Source organism: Hoplias malabaricus, chromosome 15 (assembly GCF_029633855.1).
Source record: "Hoplias malabaricus isolate fHopMal1 chromosome 15, fHopMal1.hap1, whole genome shotgun sequence".
In the NCBI taxonomy this organism is placed as follows: Eukaryota; Metazoa; Chordata; class Actinopteri; order Characiformes; family Erythrinidae; genus Hoplias; species Hoplias malabaricus.
In genome coordinates, this window is record NC_089814.1 from 21,699,554 (window position 1) to 21,720,069 (window position 20,516).

At 37.3% G+C, this 20,516-nt stretch overlaps 2 protein-coding genes across 2 annotated transcripts in view; one reads left to right on the forward strand and one right to left on the reverse strand.

The window, feature by feature from the left end:
• slc47a1 (solute carrier family 47 member 1) overlaps positions 1 to 6,335 on the reverse strand; it is a 28,842-nt gene extending 22,507 nt beyond the window's left edge. The window contains exon 1 of the mRNA XM_066645594.1: positions 5,995 to 6,335. Within this exon, the coding sequence (XP_066501691.1) occupies positions 5,995 to 6,165 (171 nt within the window). The 5' untranslated portion in view covers positions 6,166 to 6,335. The remainder of the gene's footprint in view (positions 1 to 5,994) is intronic.
• A 3,145-nt stretch (positions 6,336 to 9,480) lies between these two features.
• Positions 9,481 to 19,870, forward strand: tmigd1 (transmembrane and immunoglobulin domain containing 1). Its single transcript, XM_066646172.1, has 6 exons — positions 9,481 to 9,719; positions 13,921 to 14,003; positions 16,231 to 16,506; positions 17,530 to 17,814; positions 18,834 to 18,937; positions 19,482 to 19,870. The coding sequence occupies exons 2-6, from the start codon at positions 13,940 to 13,942 to the stop codon at positions 19,506 to 19,508; spliced, it is 756 nt and encodes a 251-aa protein (XP_066502269.1). The 5' UTR covers positions 9,481 to 9,719; positions 13,921 to 13,939; the 3' UTR covers positions 19,509 to 19,870.
• Positions 19,871 to 20,516: the final 646 nt, after the last annotated feature.

Sequence of the window (20,516 nt, forward strand, 5' to 3'; positions counted from 1 at the left end):
TGCTCTGCAAGTTTAGCATTTTGCAGTACACAACTCAGCACAAAACTTTGAAGTGGTACAGAAAACTGGTTCTTCACTTCTTGGACATTGCTGCTACCAATGCCTACATTCTCCACAACAACTTATGCAACAGGACAGCCTGACCCACAAGGCATTCATGGAAGAGCTTGTTGAACAGCTGTGTGGTATGCAAAAACCCCATGGAAATGTGAACAGTGTGATGTCTACCTTTGCATGCAGCCAGACAGAAACTGTTTTAGAGACTGGCATCTTTTGTTGAACTGACTCATACATATATACACACACAAGTATATACAGTATGACTATCTTTAGTATATTATCACTATGTTTACATGTGAACACATTTTCCATTTATTTTAATTCATGCCAGTTATTTATTTTTTTTGTTTTTATTGCTTGTTTAGTTCTCTTTATTTGAAATAAACTGTGATAAACTCTGCCTCTGGTCTCTTCTCTTTTGACAGCTGTGGCAGTGACAGCTAATGGGCCATTCATTAGGCAGTGGGGTGGGGACCTCGCACCTCGGTTTTCGCACCTATCTTCATACATATGCAACGTAGGAGCCAGTGACTGAGAAAAACAGAGTGTCACCTCACATTTGTTATGTCCTAAGTATAAAATTACATACAATTTATGAAAAGTAGAATCAGCAGTGTGTTGCCAAGACCCGTGTTCACAAAGTTTTGACCTCAAAGGTCCCGGCGAGAAATGTTTAGAATGTGTTTTTTCACAGTATATCAGCACTTCTGAAAATAGGTTTTTGGAAAGTCTAAGTTTAGAGTAAATTTAATCAAAATATAGATGTATGACACTCTTACTGATTCAACACTGTTGTTGCAGAGATAGTTCTGAAAAATGCATGTGTAACACTTTGAAATGATTTTTTCTCAGATGCGTACAATTTGTAAAACAATCAAGGCATGTCAGACCTCACCAGGGTGTCTGAAAACCCCTCAGACTCCAGGGGGTTAAGGCCATTTCACATGTTCAGGTTGTTGTTCTCAGGGTGTTCCTTACTGCGCTGCTTGAATCTGCACTCGGCCTATGAAAAAGTCAATTGGATACCCGACAGGATCACTGCATCATGACTCAACATCAAAGCCCAGATATTGTTATTTATCCATGACTTCTGATTGGGTGAGGGTGAGGGGGACCCAAGCGCAGATCAATTTTTTGCTGCATTCCATTTACTTGTGAGACACAGTTTGCAGCAGGGAATGTCACAGCCTAATTGACTGCATTCCAGTTAAATTGTTAGCTTGTTTTTGGTTAGCATTGTTAGAAATACTGGTTGATGATGGTGAATTATGCAATGATTTATGCATTTGAACCCCATGGAAACATGTTCACATACAGCATTTGGATAGTACTGTGTAAAACAGATTTATAGAAACAGACAGAAGCACTAAATTGTGTAATACTACTTCTTTTACACACTGTTAATGTTCTGGCAGCCATCTTGGATTCTGAATTGAGGATTCTGAAAATGAGGGTTGGTGAGGCTCTCCTGACTTTCAGAGTAGGAAATCCAACTTGTGTTGGAGTTCCATTTGAAATATCCTACTTGGAACAGCTGGGAGAGAAAGAAAACTTATTGTGCTTGTGACTTAGAGAGGAATACAAAGACATTTCAGTGGCCCTCTACTGACTATTATTTAAAAAAGTGAGTAGCGACAAATTATTAGATACTTTTGGAGACAAAGGCTTAAAAGCACATATCGCTCTGCATTTACTGTCCTCATTGCACAGTGGGTGCTGCGGTGAGCCCCTCCCCAATCCCAAAGCACTCAATCACCCAGTAGTTACAGTCAGAGCTGAGAGAAGACCCACAACCTCTCCACTACATGTCCAAACTGCAGATGAATTGTGTATGCCCAAATCCGTCGCTGATCCTGCCCTGGCTTACAGAGCGGGATGTCAATGTTTCTTTTTAACAGAATTAACAGAAGAAAGTCTGTTTGTAGTTCTAAACATATTTAGGGTGTTTTTACTCACTTTTGTCTCTCACACAACATTATTCTTCTCTTCTACAGTGTCAATTACTAATTGACTATTATGCCAATTAGGTGATGATTAGGATTGCTACTTTCCTTACTGAGGAGTTGGCAACACTGCCGGGACGTTACAATTGTATTGCCTTAACAAGCCAATGATTATAAAATATATTATGTTTCCAAGCCAGTGACCATCAGTGTATTAGTTTAACAAGCCAAAAAATGATTCAGTACATTAACCCAGTGAGTCAACAATGATTCAGCATGTCAACTCAGAGTAAATGATGATTGATTAAGTATGTTAAATTAATGTCAATCATGATTCTACAAATTAGCACAGCGTCAATGATGATTGAGTATACTAAATTAACAAATGGCAACTCGCATTATCTTTAAAAACAATTATAATTTAGTTTAGTAGCTTAACAAGCTAATGGGGAGTATATTAGCTTGATGTGTCAGTGACAATTCAATATTTTAGCTTACAGATTATTCTGATTTTGTATATTAAACCAATGTTGATTTCTTGTTTCCCAAATCAAGTTTGAGTTAGTATGTTAGTTTAACAAGCCCATTACAAATCTATGTATCAGTTAAGGTGCCAATGACATAGCAGTATATAATTTTAACAAGCCATTTACAGTTCTGTTTGTTAACTCAACAATTTAAGGGCATTGAGTTACAAAAAAAGCTTTTAATTTGCTTTAGTGGTGTCTAAAGTTTTGCAAAGGCTTTATACTAGATGATGAAACATTCCTGTGAGGACCTGATGGTATTCATGAGGTCAGATACTGGTGTTGGACGATGAGATCCTGATCACACCAAATTGTCCCAAAAGTATTGGATTGAGCTTGATTTACTCTAGAGAATGCTGTTCCATTGATCCATGGCATCTAGGCCATGCTTGGAATTTAATATGTATACATTCATATTAAAACACCAGTCAAGAACAATATCACCCCACACCATAATAACTCTGCCTAGATCAGACCTAAATATTAACCACAATGAAAAATGTCTGTGGCAAAGATAAGAAATGATTCAACACTTTCCAGAAACATCAACAAAGCTGTTCCACAAAACTGCTCCTTTTGATACTGGTGAAAAAACTCAAAAAACATTTAATCCCTGTTATCTCAAAGCCACCAAATGATCCACTGAAAATGTGGCCAAAACTGTAGCGACCAAACAAGCCCAAATTGTTTTAAATGCCAAACAGTGTTTTTAGAACAGACCAAACACAGAGCATCCCTCGGTTAATTACACAGCAAAGTGACTGCATTATTCTGCAACTTACAGGTCGAATTGGAAGAACAATATAACAAATGGACAAAGCAAATATTACAAAAAAACATGCAAAGGTAGGTAGCAACTAGCTATATTTATTCAAGGACACATCTATTTGTATCATTTTCTGAAGCCACTTATACAGTTCAGGGTCACTATGTGTCCAGGGCCTACACTGAATCACTGAACACAAGGCAGTAACACACCCTGGACAGTCCATCTCAGTCAAGTATACATGAATAAGTAAAATAGTTATTCATTTCTATTTTCCCAAGTATTATTACATGGCATGACTTCTAATCCTTTTACTGTGTGTGTTCTGCCTCTTTGCTGTGCTGCTTTGTATTGGGTTTGACTTTTAACTTATTTTCATCTCAAACTAAAGGATCCAAAATAAAAGAAATTTGTTTCTCTGCTGAAAACTGCTGGATGTATTCAGAAATGCCACTCTAATACGTACATTGAATACGTACATAAATTATGAGCTGCTACATTTATATTTCTGTGCAAGCTGTTGTTTAAGTAAGATCATTTTATTTTTAATACTGCAGTCAGTATTTTACATAAGTAATGATACTTTTATTTTACTATGGATTTAGGTTATTTGACTCACCACTAGAATTCACATGTAGCATGCAAAAGAGGGAAGGAGGGCGGGAGAGAAAGAGAAAGAATCAGGTTGTTTTCTGAGATGACATCTATGGCTGCCACTGAAACGTCTTAGTACTAGTCTCTCAGGGATATTGATGTCTAGACTGTGAGGTGGTGAACCATTGTTTGTGAACACCAACATCTAATTTCATTTTAAGATTTTATTCAGTTCTTCTGTCTTTTGTAAAATGCAGCTTTTTACCAGATAAAACACCTTTGGAGTGGTGTTCTCACAGGGGAAGTGTGCACTCTTGCTCTTAGGAGTCCCAAATTCTCTGTATGTTTTAACAACAATCAAAAGTTTTTACTTTTTTTCTTTGAATTTCCCCTCCTTTACATGAGTGGATTATTTCATGTTTTCTTCAAACATCAAAAAATCTCTTCACAAGCAAAATATATATATAAAAAATCAGTAACTTGAACTAAATGGCCATTTTTATGGAATTTAAATGGAGTGTTTTCTCAACACTGTGGCACTGAGAGCAAAAGTCATTGCTGAAACACTGGGAAAATAACCTACTCCACTCTTTTGCTATTTCACTAGCCAAAATGAATAATAAAATAACACTGTGGTGTTTTGAAGAGGCTTAAAAGTTGCATCGGTGGCTGAGAAAACCTCCTGTTAGAGCCAGGTGCTGTAACAAGGAAATGCTGATCTTTGATTGATGAATTGATTGATTGATTTCTTTGAGAACTGGGGTGCTGAGCCGTGTTCAGTCAAAAAAACAACAACAAACAAACAAAAAAAAAAACATGTGAATACACAACAAGCAAACAGCACCCTATATTACCCTAGGGTTGTTGTGATTGTCAAAGCCCACGGTTCCCGTTAGAGACTGCGTTTTGTGACATCACTAGTTAAAATTTGTGTTGGAGCTGTGCTAGTGCACATCAAGCCATGCTGAGCCATGCCGAGTCGAGTCCATGAAGTGGAAAAGCACCAGTGGAGTGCTGGAGGGCTGCATTTCATGGTGAATGACAAGTTTCTCTGGCCAATCAGCGCTTTGCAAGGTTTATACATTCAGTTCACATTTAGTACCTACTTAGCTCACTTTATACCAGGCACAAGCAGGGACTAAAAAAAGAACCCAGTTACAGGGGCCAGGTACCAGATTTGTCTAAAGGAACAGCAAACTGCAGAGCTGAGCTAATTAGGTTCCATTCCCAGTGTTTCAGCACTGACCATTTTCCCTTAGTATGGCTGCAAAACAAATCCCTGTAGGAGGGACTGTGACTTCACTTGCTACTGCAATAATGACGGACAAATAATTCCTGCTGCTAATTGGCTAAAAAAAAGTGACTAACATAAAAAATTACTGATGACCAATGAGCTGCGCTTTCTGTTTGGAGACATGGAGCATTTGCCCTTCCCTACAGCTAAGGGAGAGCAGTGTGTTTCTGTATCAAACAACACATTCATTAACTCTCTAACCTCAAAAACACAGAACAAACTGTCCCATATAGTGTACAAATGTGGGAAAAGTCTGTATTTTGTTGGCAACCCTTGTTTTGATTTATATAGACTGTACCCAGTGAGGAAAATCATTATTATGATTGACAGAAATAATTAAATCACAGTGGAACCGTTGATGTAATAATGAAAAACAAACTGGATTCTTACACATAAAACACTTTTATAAAGGCTTTTACTATTATATATCTTGTATGGCCTCACAAATCACCAAAACACTCCAGGTAAAATGGGTTTTACCACTCTGATGATCACCATAGAATTACAATACGTTTGGAAAATTTTCATGTGCTGTTAAATTTGAAATGTTTAACCCATAGAGGTGTCTGAGAATGGTGAGATATAGTCTAATCACTTTGGGATATATGACATTATTATAAAAATATTTCACAAAATATAAAATGTCACGTTGAAAAATACCTCACGAAGAAGAGATCCCACAAAAGGAAATACAATCACCACAAAACTATTAAAATATTATGACTGAAGATTCAGATTTTCTATTTCTATTTGCCTTTTTAATCATGGGCCCCAAGTTGCAAGAGGTATATGTGTAAATGTCTAACTCACCAGAGGCCCAGTTAGGCACAGAACCTGATAGAGCTCCTCTCTGTAGGCCAGGGGCACCCAGCGCTGGACAAAGGCACAGCGAAACACTCGAGAACTGGGTGCTGTTGCCTCGGTGACCTGCCCACCGCCCGTCAGGGGACTCTCCACCTCCTGGATCCCAGCTTTGTCCATTCAATCGTAGGGAGAGGGGGCGAGAGAGAGAGTGAGAGAGAGAGGGAGAGAGAGAGAGAGAGAGAGAACACGAGAATGAGACAGGTTCTCTCTTGCAGCAAGTCCAGAAACTGTTCTGTCAGTCCATCGAGGCCAAGTTACAAAAACAAAAAGAAGAGAGAGAGAGCGGTTGAGAGAGGGTCACTGATTGAGTAAGCTGCTGCCTGCAACCACCCAGAGAGCCCAAGAGAGGCAGACCACAATCAAGCTCTTTATAATTCCCTGTATGAAGCCCTGCAGAACTTGGAGAGGGATTTGGGGAGGGTGGGTGGGGGGGGTGGAGTTGGAAGGGGCGGTCTACGCAGCCTTACTTCTTCAACCCAGCGGTAATCTTATCAGGAATGTCTATATAAATAACAGACTGTTGTGCCTTTGATGGGCCCATGTTGGAGCCTTTGCCTTGTAAATCCCAACAATAATTAATTAGGACAGTGAGAGAGTGGAGAAAATAATGTGCAGGGGAAGTAACAGTGGACCACAAACTGACCCCTGTAGCACCCCGTGAACTTTGAGCTTTAAGTGAGCCAAGCTGTACTCCCTCACCTGTTTAGCACTTGTGAAATCTGCTGTTTGTGCATGTGACTGTTTTTTGGGTCGGACACCCTGGAGAAACACTGCATGCACCCTGTCCTCTGTGTCTGCAGATTGAACCAAAATAAACACTTCATTCACTTTTAAAGGCATGGATTACAATTGCAAGGAAATGTTTTTCTCTTATTTATTTACGTTCATGAGCTCTGCATCTTTTAACATGAAACAGTATGTTAATTGTACTTGTCTGAATTATAACTTTTCTGTGATAAAGTGATTTATTCATTGCTTGAATTACCACAGAAACGCATTTTTAATTAAAGTTTTACAGCACATTTAGTCTCTTTTTCATTTTAATGCAGTTTACACTCTCTTGAATTTAAAATCAGTTCCACCTTAAGTAATAACTACAGAAAAATAAGTCAATATAACCCACCTACAGAGCAGGAATAGAGCAATACCCTCATCTCATCTCATCATTTTCCCAATTTTGGAGGTCAGTTCGTTGTCTAAAGACTTCCAGAAGTCTTTTCTATGCCATCACCCGAGAGAGAAAGCCTAGCATGCTGGACTGAGACACTTTGTTTTTCTTACTCATTTACTGACACTGTGGTTTCGTAAACACATTAGAATGGTTTTGAGTATAAAAATGGACTGGAGAACTAGCAAATGGTGAATTAACATTCTCTGAATTTTATAAAAAGTGTCTTTTGCTTAAAGTTGTGATAGTTGCCTTTAAGATTTGTTCACTGTGCATTGTCTTCCAAATTATCTGAATATCACTGATTAAACTTATCAGGTTGGTCTGCCTCTGAAAGTTTGTCAAGCAAATCCCATGCCAAGATTACAACATTGCATATCACACATAACCTTTGTCCATTTTAGACTACTTAAATTGTCATGTTTAACCCCAATCAACCCTACAGATCTTGTGCAAAGTCCCCACAGTGCACGTAACATTACTTTTTTCTTACTAGAGCATCAGCATATACTGTCTTCTGCAAAGGGAAGGCATTCCAGTAATATCTGGTCTGATTCATGGTGTTAAGATTCTGAAGGTTTTTTAAACTGGGACCTAGGATATTTTGCATGAGGTAGTACTGTAACCAAGAGCCACGGAAACATTTTACTTTACACATTTGTCTTTTAAGTGTTTAAATATCAGAGGCAACCTTTGATCATCATGTGCAAGCAGGAAAGGGGAAGAGGAAATCAATACTGAATGTACAGTATAGTAAAAAGAAAGAATGAATGATGAGCTCTTCTCTCTTTCACAGATAAATTTGATCAAACACTGCACATTAACACAAGGTTTATTTTGTGATTTATCTTCACTGAACCCCTATAATAAATTTTATATACTTGCTGTTTCTACTTCTTTGAGCCTTACCTTCTGCCATAAATGTTGCACACATTTTGCATGCTGTGACAAGAGTGTTACAGAGAATTTGCAAAAACAAAATGGGCAAGCTGAAACACATTAGACCTATCAGTCCAGAACTTGATGGTACATGATATGTACAAACATTTAAGACACATCAACTGTGAATATTTATATATATATATATATGCTTGTTAAATATAAAGGCCAAAAGCAGTTGGCTGTGAAGAAGTGGAACTACATTTTCTGAATATTGTGCAGCAACAGCTGAGCTACTGTATCTGACTTTACAAGCACAACATACATCATCACTACGTCAATGATCCACCACACAAATCATACCTGCCCTGTGGTGATCCAGTGGGAATCCTGAGCATTGAAGGGCAGGGTGAAATGGGGATAAGAAAATATGCAGAGAAACAGGTGGACTATAATCTAACTGTAGAACTAGAAAGTGCTTCTGTATGGTCAGTGAAGCTGAGAGAGTGTACAATGAGTTCCTAATCCAGTGAATGTTAAGTGCATTATTCACTAAATATGGTGTTTAAATGACTTGCACATTTGACTTAGACAGACTTTATTTTCATTCAAATTTACAGGGTATAGTGCACATTAAAACGAAATTAGGTTGCATAGGCTTATAGTACAACAGGGACAATTATAAGTAAAATAAAATAATGTAGTGCAATGTAGCATAGAGTGTGATGCACATGTAAACATATTTATGTCAATAGTTGAATATATTTTAAATATGTATGTATATATACAAGAGGGTGTATTGCACTGTAGCTCCCAAGTATGGAGTAATCAAAAGAGGATTATGCAGCGTCTACTTATTGCATTGTGTTTTTATTAATATTTTGTACAGTGTCAACATTTTTAAACCTAGGGTTGTAGTCTATAGCAACAAAGGGGCACAACTGGGCATATGTTGCAGGTGTGCATAATTTCCTCTCAAATTTCTACTAATATCCAACTATTAAACCATTTTAAGCAATAAATAAGCCAAGACTTATGCTTGCAAGCAGCTTTATAATTCCAGTGACCATGGTGGCCAGATATTTTTAACTACCAGGTGTCTCTAACCAGTTGTGAGCTCAAAATGTCAGAGATTTCGGAGCGCCAGGGGCATCTCACTGCCTTAGGCTCCTGATTGCTTAGAGCATCTAACTGCCAGAAGTTCTAAGTCCTGGCTATTGTGGGCCTTTCCTCTGCATGATGTAGTCCTCTCCTTACACCATCTCACCCACTTCAAATTAGGGCTGTTAATTAGCTCATTATTTGCATCATGTGTGTTGGGAGCAGACAAATCTCTAAAATGTGCAGGGCAGTGGCCCACAAAAACCAGGATTTAAATCCACTCTTTTAAAGGAATACTATGTAAGATTTGGTGTTATTGTTCCTGGGCCCCCCTACAGTTGTGGAGAGTAATTCATGGAAATCAAGGGGAAAGTTGCAGAAGAGGAAAGCAGAGGGGTTAGGGTTTCATACCCTCCTCCAAAAGTTACACTGTACAATTTGTGCAGTTTGTGGAGCATCGCAAATATGGGCTCTGAGCGTCCTATTACAGGTCATTGGAACCGCTCAAAGCTGTAAAGTTAAGGTAAGAACATTACAGAGTGTTCCTTTAACTATCAGCAGCTTCGAGCTGCTGAGGGGATATTTTCTTCCCAAGGTGCATTTTGGGACATAAACCTAAGACTTGTGTTGGCACACGTGCTAGAGATGACTCACTGAAATGTAAACATTAGAAAAACAAATATGTGCACATCAAAATTATTCATGAATTTCAGTTTTCAGGTTTATTTTATAACATCTTTATACAGACATCCTTGTGCCTGGAGCCCTCACAACACCAAGATCTTTCCATGTATCTTGCACAAGATATAATATATAATATAATAAAGATATTTAAAGAATTCTATTCAGTAGCTGAGCAGCAACAGAAATAAACAGACTACTATGTGTTAATACTGTACAGTTATTAAGTAAGTAAGTTTAATAAATAATGTCTGTAAGTAAAGCATAGCTAAACAGATGTATAATGGTCTTGTCAGGTCTGTGGGCACAAGACCCCTCACACTTCAACAGTATCATATAAACGCTTGCATCGACAGACAGAAACACACAATCTAGGCCTAAAAGTGAGATTCAGTATTCACAATAGTCGAAGACAATGTTTAATTAGAACCCCCATATGCTAATTATAATAAAAAGGGAAATGAGTTTTTATTTTCACTCATTACCCTGTGACTTAAGTGTGCCATCTGCTGGAGATCTGAAGCAAACAAACAGCTCTTTTCAGAAACAAAATTTGAAAATCCTGAATATATCTACAAGAGATATGTAGGAATATATTTTGTATTTTTCACCCATAGCCCATTTATCTGTTGAGAAAAATGCAACACAGGACAAAATAAACAACTTTAAAAAAAAGTTAGATTTGTGGCTGGATTTTATTTTATTTATTTATTTTTTTATTTTTTTTTTATTTTTTTAACGGAGTAAAAGGCAATAATCTGGTATTGGCTAATTCTCTTAAAACATTTCCTGACAGAAGTGCAAATATTGATATTATTTTGTAAATGTAAGCAAATATAGAATTATTCATTCATTCATTATCTGTAACCGCTTATCCAATTCAGGGTCACAGTGGGTCCAGAGCCTACCTGGAATCATTGGGCGCAAGGCGGGAATACACCCTGGAGGGGGCGCCAGTCTTTCACAGGGCAACACAGACACACACACACATTCACTCACACCTACGGACACTCTTGAGTCGCCAATCCACCTACCAACATGTGTTTTTGGACTGTGGGAGGAAACCGGAGCACCCAGAGGAAACCCACGCGGACACAGGGAGAACACACCAACTCCTCACAGACAGTCACCCGGAGCGGGAATCGAACCCTCCCTGGAGCTGTGTGACTGCGACACTACCTGCTGCACCACTGTGCTGCCCCAATATAGAATTAAATGCCTTCAATTCACTCCAAAATATGTTTACATTGTGTTGAAGATTCTCTCAAGCCCATGTGGCTATGCTTATCACTGTAGCATGACAGTTTCTCATGCAGTGCCATCAAATATCACACGTATTCAATAGCGGTGTCCAGCCTGGCCCTACATAGGCTGAGATTTATCCAGATACAGTACAGGTGTACTCTGACTTGAGGCTTGACTTACACTTGCAAAAAATGACTTGTCTGTCTAGCACCTTAGCAATCAACACCTTGATTTTGAAGCTGTAATTTTGAGGTAAAAAAAAAAAAAGACAGTGTTCATTTTACATTTCCGTTACATATTACTTTTTTTATTACTCTGCATTTCTTGAGATTACTGTTTTGGGCATACACTAAAATCAAGACATAAGGATGAATAATAAAAAAAACTCTTATTGTGGTAACGAATTCACTGAAAAATCTAAGTAAAATATTCTCTAAATATAAGTGCCTAAGACAGTCCACCATAAAAAAGCTTTGAGTGCACATAATACATGATAAAGGAATAAATGTTGAAGGTTGAGGCCAATCTGTCAAGGTTCTTTTATTGGTGGTGACGCATATCAGTTTACGAGGAAAATCCAAATAAAAATGCATAATCATGGCATACATGGCCTTAAATGTACGAGAAAGGGCAAACCACGGGAAATAAATATGGAACTCGTCTGACCTGCTACCAGCATCTAGTTATTATCAGTATAAATGTCAATAGGCAATGATGTAAAATTAAGTAATGTATTAAATGGAAAATTATAAAAACAATAGAAAGTGTTCCAATATCAGTATCAGTTTTAAAAACAAAATGTCACTTTTATGTTTCAAAAATTTTCTGGAATTAGGATTTTTTCATTCATTATTTGTAAGCACTTAACCAGTTCAGAGTCACAGTGGGTCCAGAGCCTACCTGGAATCATTGGGCGCAAGGCAGGAACACACCATGGAGGGGGCACCAGTCCTTCACAGGGCAATCCACATACCAATGTGTGTTTGGACTGTGGGAGGAAACCAGAGCACCCAGAGGAAACCCACACAGACACAGGGAGAACACACCGCACTTCTCACAAACAATCACCTGGAGCAGGAATCGAACCCACAACCTCCAGGTCCATGGAGCTGTGTGACTGCGACACTACCTGCTGCGCCACCGTGACACCCAAAGAAATGATTAGATTTGCTAATTTTTCCCTCTAATCCAAAATAACTTTCTCTTTAATCCTATAATAATTTATAGGTTGGGACCTTGGCCCTTATATGTCACACAGTTCCAGGGTCCTGGGGTTGTGGGTTCAAGCCCAACTTCAGATGACTGTCTGTGAGGTGTCTGTTCTGGTCTCCTCCCACAGTCCAAAAACACACGTTGCTAAGTTAACTGGCCATGCAAAGTGGCAAAGTGTGATGTCCATTGTTGGTCTGGCACCCCATCCAGGAATACCGCTTTACAGGTAGGATACACACCCACTGCAAACCTGAGCTTTAAATTGCATGGAGGCTCTTCACATTTGGATATTTCATACTTTGTTTTTTAAAGAAGCTCCTACTTATGGAGAGTTCTTTTATGGCATTGCACCAAAGTACATTTTGACACCTTTAATTATTGTTTGTCTTGTCATATCCCATTTTGTCCTAATATATGAAACCCAGCATATAAATATAAATGAAGAAATTAAGAAAATAAAAAACATTTGACCATGAATCTATTACACAAAGCAGGATTTCTCAGTTGGCCACATAACTTAAATCCAAAGTTCAGAATGTTCCTCTACTCTGTTTTTACGGACAAGTCTGATTTCAGGCTTAAGTTTTTTCGGGTTAACTGAATACAATCCTGTGTTCTCCCCGTGTCCGCGTGGGTTTCCTCCCACATTCCAAAAACACACGTTGCAGGTGGATTGGCCACTCAAAAGTGTCCGTAGGTGTGAGTGTGTGAGTGAATGTGTGTGTGTCTGTGAGGCCCTGTGAAGGACTGGCGCCCCCTCTGGGGTGTATTCCCGCCTTGCGCCCAGTGATTCCAGGTGGGCTCTGGACCCACCGCGACCCTGAAATGGATAAGCGGTTACAGATAATGAATGAATGAATGAATGAATGAATGAATACAATCCTGCTTTGTTATACTCTCAGGTGTGTTCAAAGTGTATATGCACAGACAGAAATCAAATATAATGGTCAAAGTTGAATCTCAGCTTCAGAAATTTCCTGCAATGTACGAACCTCTATGACATATAATAATTTTAGCATTCATGACATTAGTGTTATGTTTTTATGATGTTTCTTTCTCCTCGTTAAGAAATCTTAGAAATCATTGCCTCCTCGTTGTCCCTATTGGAGACTTAAGTGGAACGGTGCTTGCACAACATTAAAAGAGGTCTGTGACCGTGAGGAAAGTACACGTAATTGTGGTCATCCTGCTATAAAGCAGCTCATTTGCAGAATATAAACCCCCACTGAGAATGCCACAGTCTTTACATTTAGTCTGAGTAAGCTTTGGATCTGTAGCATTTGGCTTTGGAAGCAGCCTCTGTAAGTAGCTCAGAATGTTTTTTAGTGTTTAAGTAAGTTTCAGTCAGATCTTTACTAAATAATTTCTCCTTTAGCCCTAAAGCTGCTTTAAAATCTCTCTGTCCAGTCTGGGTCAGTTACAGCTGACACTGTAACCTTAACCCATTTTACAAAAACCTGAGAACAGAGCAGATATAAGCAGCCACCAGCTTGATGTATGAAATGTTCCTGTAATAGAAAACAGATTTTAAAAAAGTATATGTTGAGAAAGGTTTTGGTTTTATTACATTTTTACATGTTCTTCAGGGTGACAAAGAAGCGGAAAATGAAGCTTTCACTGAAGAACCAGCCGTTCCTACTTCTCCTTCCCTGTATCTACTGTACTGATGGTGAGAAATGCCTCTATATTATATTATGTTAATACTTGTCTTAACAAACCTCATGTTTTCAAAATCGTAACAGACAAAGGAGAAAAAAGAAGAAGGAATTTAATGTAAAATGTATTATTTATGTAATTTGAAAAGTGATTTTGAAGCATTTCTATTGGTCTCTTCACTATGACATTTTTATAAAATATAAACTGAAACCTGTATTTAAACCACAAACTAAAACAAAAGCCCTGACAAACAGCAATGACTAATTTTTTTATCTCTGTCTTTGCTGTTTTTCATTTGTTCCCCACATATTATACAATGACATTTTTTGGGACATATTTTCACTTTCACTGATACAGCACATAAACAGCTTGATAATTAGCTGCAGGGAAACACTCTGGATACACCAAACTGCCAACACACTCATTTTTCTGTTGTGTGGTTTTCAAATGTAATTTGGTTTTTAAAAACATGTATTTGTTGGTTTTTGCAATGTTATATTTAACAGAAGAGCAGAAAAAGCTACATTTTTGGTTAATTATATTTTCTTCCCTGTCCTCCTGGTTTTCTATCTGCTCATGCTTTCAAATTTCACGCATTCAGTGTTAAAGATCTCGTAGATTAACATTAAAGACAGTCCTGTTGAATCTTGTCTTCTCATTGGTTAGACATTTCTATTGCATAATTAGATCATATTTTCATTTTATAAACCAGATGTCATCAAATCCTTATCTTTGTTCCAGTTCAGGATTTTACAGTGGACAGGTGGTCTAACTTTACCAGTCCAGTCTTACCAGCCAGTCACTTTAAAATCCTGGCCTGGAACCTGGACCTCTAGGTAACCAAAGTACTGACCTTCTCCCAGCAAATACATTATCTTCAGAAAGCTCAGGCTGACCCTAGTGTAAATTAAGATATTGTTTTAAAGCTAAAATTTCTGTTGGAAAATAGGAACAGTTAACTCTCCAAAGGGCTAGGGACACTTAAAACTGCTGATGGAGATATAACTTAAGCAAGTAATATGTCATTCAGTTTTATCAATGACTCTTTGATAAAGTAAAAAATTAAGATCATAAAATTAAAGTAGAATTAATAATAAGAGTCCATGTACCATATTTAAAATATCACAAAAAGGCATTATTCTTAATGATTATGTAACATTATTTGCAGTGTAGGAAATACTCATACTCAAAATCTCATACTGAGATCATCCAGTCAGTCATAGTGAACGCAATGTTTATTATTCATGAAAATATTATATTCCAAAAGAATCTAGACTTTCATTATATATCAGTATAAAAAGATGGTCTCAAGACTCTTGCTTGCCTTCCCAAGTTAAAATAGTAATACAGAAATAATATAGGACTAATAAAAATGCACAAGCTAAGGCACTACTGAATTACACTTCAGAATTATCCTGTTTTCATAATGTTTTTACAGATATGTAAAAAGTTATATTTTTCTTTAAGATTAGTCTGCTTCAAACTCCTAATATTAATCACCCTACAAACAGGGAACAGAAATCTCAAGCAGACAACTTCAGCTTTTCTGCAGAAGAAGCTCAAAGGGCCTGTGTTATTTTTAGATATATGGTAAGCAAAGTTTCCATAAGAAGCATTAAGACTGTTCTGTTCAGTTAATTACCGAGCTTCCTGGTCTAAATACTTGGATGCCTACATTCTCATACATTATTAATGTTGCATATGAAAACACAGAATGCAGATGCACATATATAGATCTATTGGGAAAGTAATTGAAACGGCTATAAATGTGTGGACAATAAAAATCATTGGTTCCTAAAAAAAAAGCATATATAAAATGGAATAGGTTTCTCTGCAACTAATCATCACCACTCTAAAATTATGTGGAATGTTTCAAAACCCGTGACAAAAACCCCTTTAACAAGGCAAAGAAAGCTTCCCCTAGTTTTAATTATTTGCTTGCTGACACAAAGTATGGTTACAAAAATACTAATAATGTAATAGTGTAATGTAATATTACACTTGTGTAATTTAATAATTTGGCTAGAATATAAAGGAAATGTAGAATTGGAATGGGTAACTTCGGGACATGCTGTAACAGAAAATATTCATAATTTGTCATTTGTTATTAGCTCTGTCGTAAGTTATCTGATTGCGGTCTAATAATTGTGTTTTCAAAGTGAAAAATGCCAAACTTTTAGAGTGTACAGATTTGTATATTCTAATTCTGTTGCAATTTGTGCTTTATCCTAACTGAGCAGTCATCATTAAGTCAAGTCCATCAGCAAATGAAGGTGTGATTCAGACAGAAGTGGAGAAGACTGTGACTCTGAGCTGTGTGGTTGAGGGTTCTCCTGAGAAGGAGGAACTGCAGTGGTACCGTAATGACAGATTAGTGAGTCTGAAAGAAGAAAACAGTCTGCAACAGAGTCATCTGTGTGTGGAGCAAATCAGCACGAATGATAACGGAGCTGTCTTTACCTGCCAACTAAAGACCAATTCTACAACTAAAGCCTCCATCCTGCTGGAAGTCTACTGTAAGTTCAGACTAAACCATGATATCAGTAAAATCTGGCGAGAGCTGAGAATTTCTGGAAGAGCATTATATTCAATATATTCATTATATTCAATTTTTGAGTGTACATTATCTAATTATGACTTTTCTTATCTAGCTAAACCTCCTAATTCCAGTTCAAAGTCTAACACACTTACAAATAAAGATTTCTTATATGGTTCTTGACTTGGAAATATAGTTCTAGAGAAATCCCTATAGGAGGCTCCAGTTGATGAAGCCATCTAATGTTGGCCTTATCAACCACCTGAGGCCAGGAACAGCCTAGCTGGGAGACAGCCTAACTGGGATGGTGGGCTGGCCCCTCCTCTCCCCCAGTCTCTCTACTCACACTGCTAGTTAGTGTGAGTATGTCAACTGATGTGACTGATGTTAACAGTTTACATTCTTCTTTAGTGTGTTAAACTCTTAAAAGGCATTGCAGTAGCAGCGGTTCAAAAAGAATTTGTGGTTTGGCGTCACGTGTCTTGGAGGGAGCACATGTTGACTCCCACCCTTCTGAAGCTGGTGGATAGAATTGGAGACCACTAATATTTAGGGAAGAAAACTCTGGATATTTGGATATAAACAAAATATAATAATTCATCCAGAATGTCATTGTTCTTCACCATGGTCTAAATAATCAAAGAGAGCATACTTGGCCTTGCAGTGACTTGGAGAATAGGATCAGAAACATTATAATAAGCAGGGTTCATTCTGAGGGGGCTTGAGTGGTCCTGGTCTCTTCATAAGACCAAATGGAGTAAGGTAAAAGTTGGTTTTTCATCCATAACACCCCCATGGCCAACTATAGCACACGAATAAGTAAACTGGTTTCTTTCATAGCCCAGCATTTTTCAATCGCCATTTCTTTTAAATTTACACCATTACAGTTATTGTTGTACATGTAAATTCTAAGAAAAGTACCATACTCAAACAAAACTGTAATATTTATTTATTATTGGATTTATTTTAATTCTGAATAATTCTTGTGTGCATTATCTTTCAGATGCCCCAGATCTAAATGGCAGTGAGGAGGTGAGGGTTGCAGAAGGAAGTGATATTGCTCTTTCCTGTGATGTCCGAGCTTATCCTCCAGTCAGTGTGGTCTGGAAGAAGGAAGATGCTCTGCTAGATCTCTCATCCAATAGCTACCACACCAGCAATAATGGAATTACTGCTCAGCTTTCCATCTCAAACATTAAACATTATGTACATGAAGGCCTGTACACCTGCGAGACCTCCTCTTCTGTCTATGGAAAGAACAGCAAAACCTTCTCGATCATTGTGGAAGGTTTGTCTCCTTCACAACATGTCAAACCTGTAAACCTCATTTGGAGTTAATTCACAGTCTCTCGCCAGACTCTCTAAGATTTATAATAATCAAGGAATCATGGCAGTTATTAACCCTTTGTCCTCAGCTGATTTTAAAATGATGCTTAACCAATGCCACAACCATTGCCATATCCAACACTGGGTTTTTAATCTAGTTTCTTTCATCAGGAACATCTCTGAGGGTACTTTTACATATCTGAAGCCGAAAGCTTTTCTTTGATGATTATAAATCAAACTGACACAATATATCTACATAAAAACCTATTACTTAATATATTGTTATGTATTTAATTATTATTTAATGGAAGAAGAAATTGAGCAGGATAATACTTGTCAGTCAAGTGTATTTCACAAGAAAAGTACCATATGCACTAGCAACTGAAAATGTTTAAACTATCTGTGAATTTTAGTGGGATGTGAGAAATTAACTTTCACATTTAGCCATTTTCTCTAACCCCTTCTGACTACAGATGATTGAGGCTGTTTATTAAATGAAAAAAAAAAATTTTGAATTTCAATAACATTTCTCTGTTTCCTGAGGCTGTGCTAAAGTTAAACTAGGTTATTTTGTACTATCACCTGGATATAGCAGGTCCAAAACCAGGTGATTCCTCAGCCATCCAAGGTCGGTCCTTCTCCCAATGACTGCCAGCAGTTTGCAATATGATGAATTTTGGTAGTTTATGTTTACCTCCATTGCTCTAACAGATTCTGTGGCATTGCATCAGTGGCAGTTCAAAAAGAGGCAGTGTCTTGGAGGAAGCATATATTCACCTCAACCGTCCCGAGGCTGATGCCACTGTGTACAGTTGGGGTAGATTCACTGAAAGAGTGGAACTGGAGATGACTAGTAATTTGGGAGAGATTTTGGCAAAAACTAGGATAAACAGAAACAAACAAAGTTAAACTAGGTTAAATATCTGTCTGTGTATTGGGATGTAATCACAGTATAAATTCTACACTTTCTCCTACAAACAGATAAAGTAATGAAATTTCCTCTGGGACCCATGATTGCTGGCCTGGTGGTAGTGTTCCTAACAATCCTGCTGGCTCTAGTTTCCAGAAGGAAGAAAATAATGAAGGTAACAAATTACAACCATTTGAGATAACATCACAATATTTGAAGATATTTTCATAAAGGTTATGACAATATACATACCTTTGAAAAACTGTAAAAAAAATTACCTACTACAAAATTACTATACAAACATGAGGTAGTAATTATGGTATCTATGGTATTTGCTGAAGTACATGTACTAAAGCACCATTTGTTCTTATTATATCTACTCAAGTATTGCTGAGTAAAGGAATTCCTTTTTATTCAATCGAATAAGCCTGGATGTATACAAAGGTTCCATGGCCGTTGCTCACTACTTTTTCTGATATTTTGGTACTTTCTGATTACTCTCTATAGTTGGTCTCTATCTGATGTTTTATGATGCATGCAGTTGTTCGGTGTCCTTGAAATGCTGAGGATACCAGTGAAATTTTTTAAAAAGTCTGTTGTCATATATTATATAGTCCTTAATTTAAAACATCCAATGTGAAGTTTTCAATAGCTGCGACTTTCAAAATACTTAATGGCCTTTTTCTAAATGGGATTTGTTTTTCTTTTATGTTTTATAGTGCTTTAAAAGAACAGTCCTCCATTAATGAACCATCACTTCGGGAATTCAAACTGCAGTCTTTGAACGTCACAGAATACTACAGAAGCTCTACTGGAATAGAAGTAACCGTTACTGTATAACAACACTCCATAACAAATGGGACATTCTCTAAATAACACTTCTCAACTCTTGTGTGACTAATTCAACAGTACAAACTCTACCATGGCTGTGTAAAATGAGTCCTGTTTATTTCTGCCTTAAGGAAATCATGAGGAAGGAAAGCCATAAAAGTCATAACTTTTATCTTCTAAACCTTGAGCACATAAAAATTGCTCCATGAAGCTCATTAAAAAAGGTGTTATGCATTGACACTGCCACACCTGGCACGTTCTCTGAATTTTATCTTAATATCCCGACAATATAAACTCATTAAAATGAAGTTAAATATTATAAATTCTCAAGGTCAAGGTCACATTTTTTCTTTGTAACTTCTAATGCACAGACATGTATTCAAATAAAACTTTTTTATTCATCAATTAAACGTTTTGAAGTAAAAGCAGAGAATAAGTATTTAATAAGTGAAAGTATTTAGGCAGAATTCAGAATTTAGACATTTAATTCAGATATAAACAGACATAAATCCTGGTGGGGTGAGGTTTGTTTTGCATGTTAATTTACTAACTGTTTGGAAAATCTGTCAACTGGCCTAAACAAGTCTATTGTCACAAACATATTTTATGCTGCAAAACCTGATTATCACAATAAATATCACACCTAGAATGCATAACTCTAGAATGGTGTAATGGTGCCCCTATTGTCCCACTCAGGACTTCATCTAAACCCCTGAAAACTCATTTCTCATCTCATCAGATAATATATTTAAAATTTATTTCCAAGGAAAAAAAATCCTACTACCTTTAGTACGTTTACTACCTTTGGGTTTAGATGTGAATCTACACCTTTGTGTTCATTCAGTTAGCAGATCTGAACATGTGTTTTTAGAACATCATCGCTTTTCAAGATGGAAATTCCCAGCCACGAAGTTGACTAACTA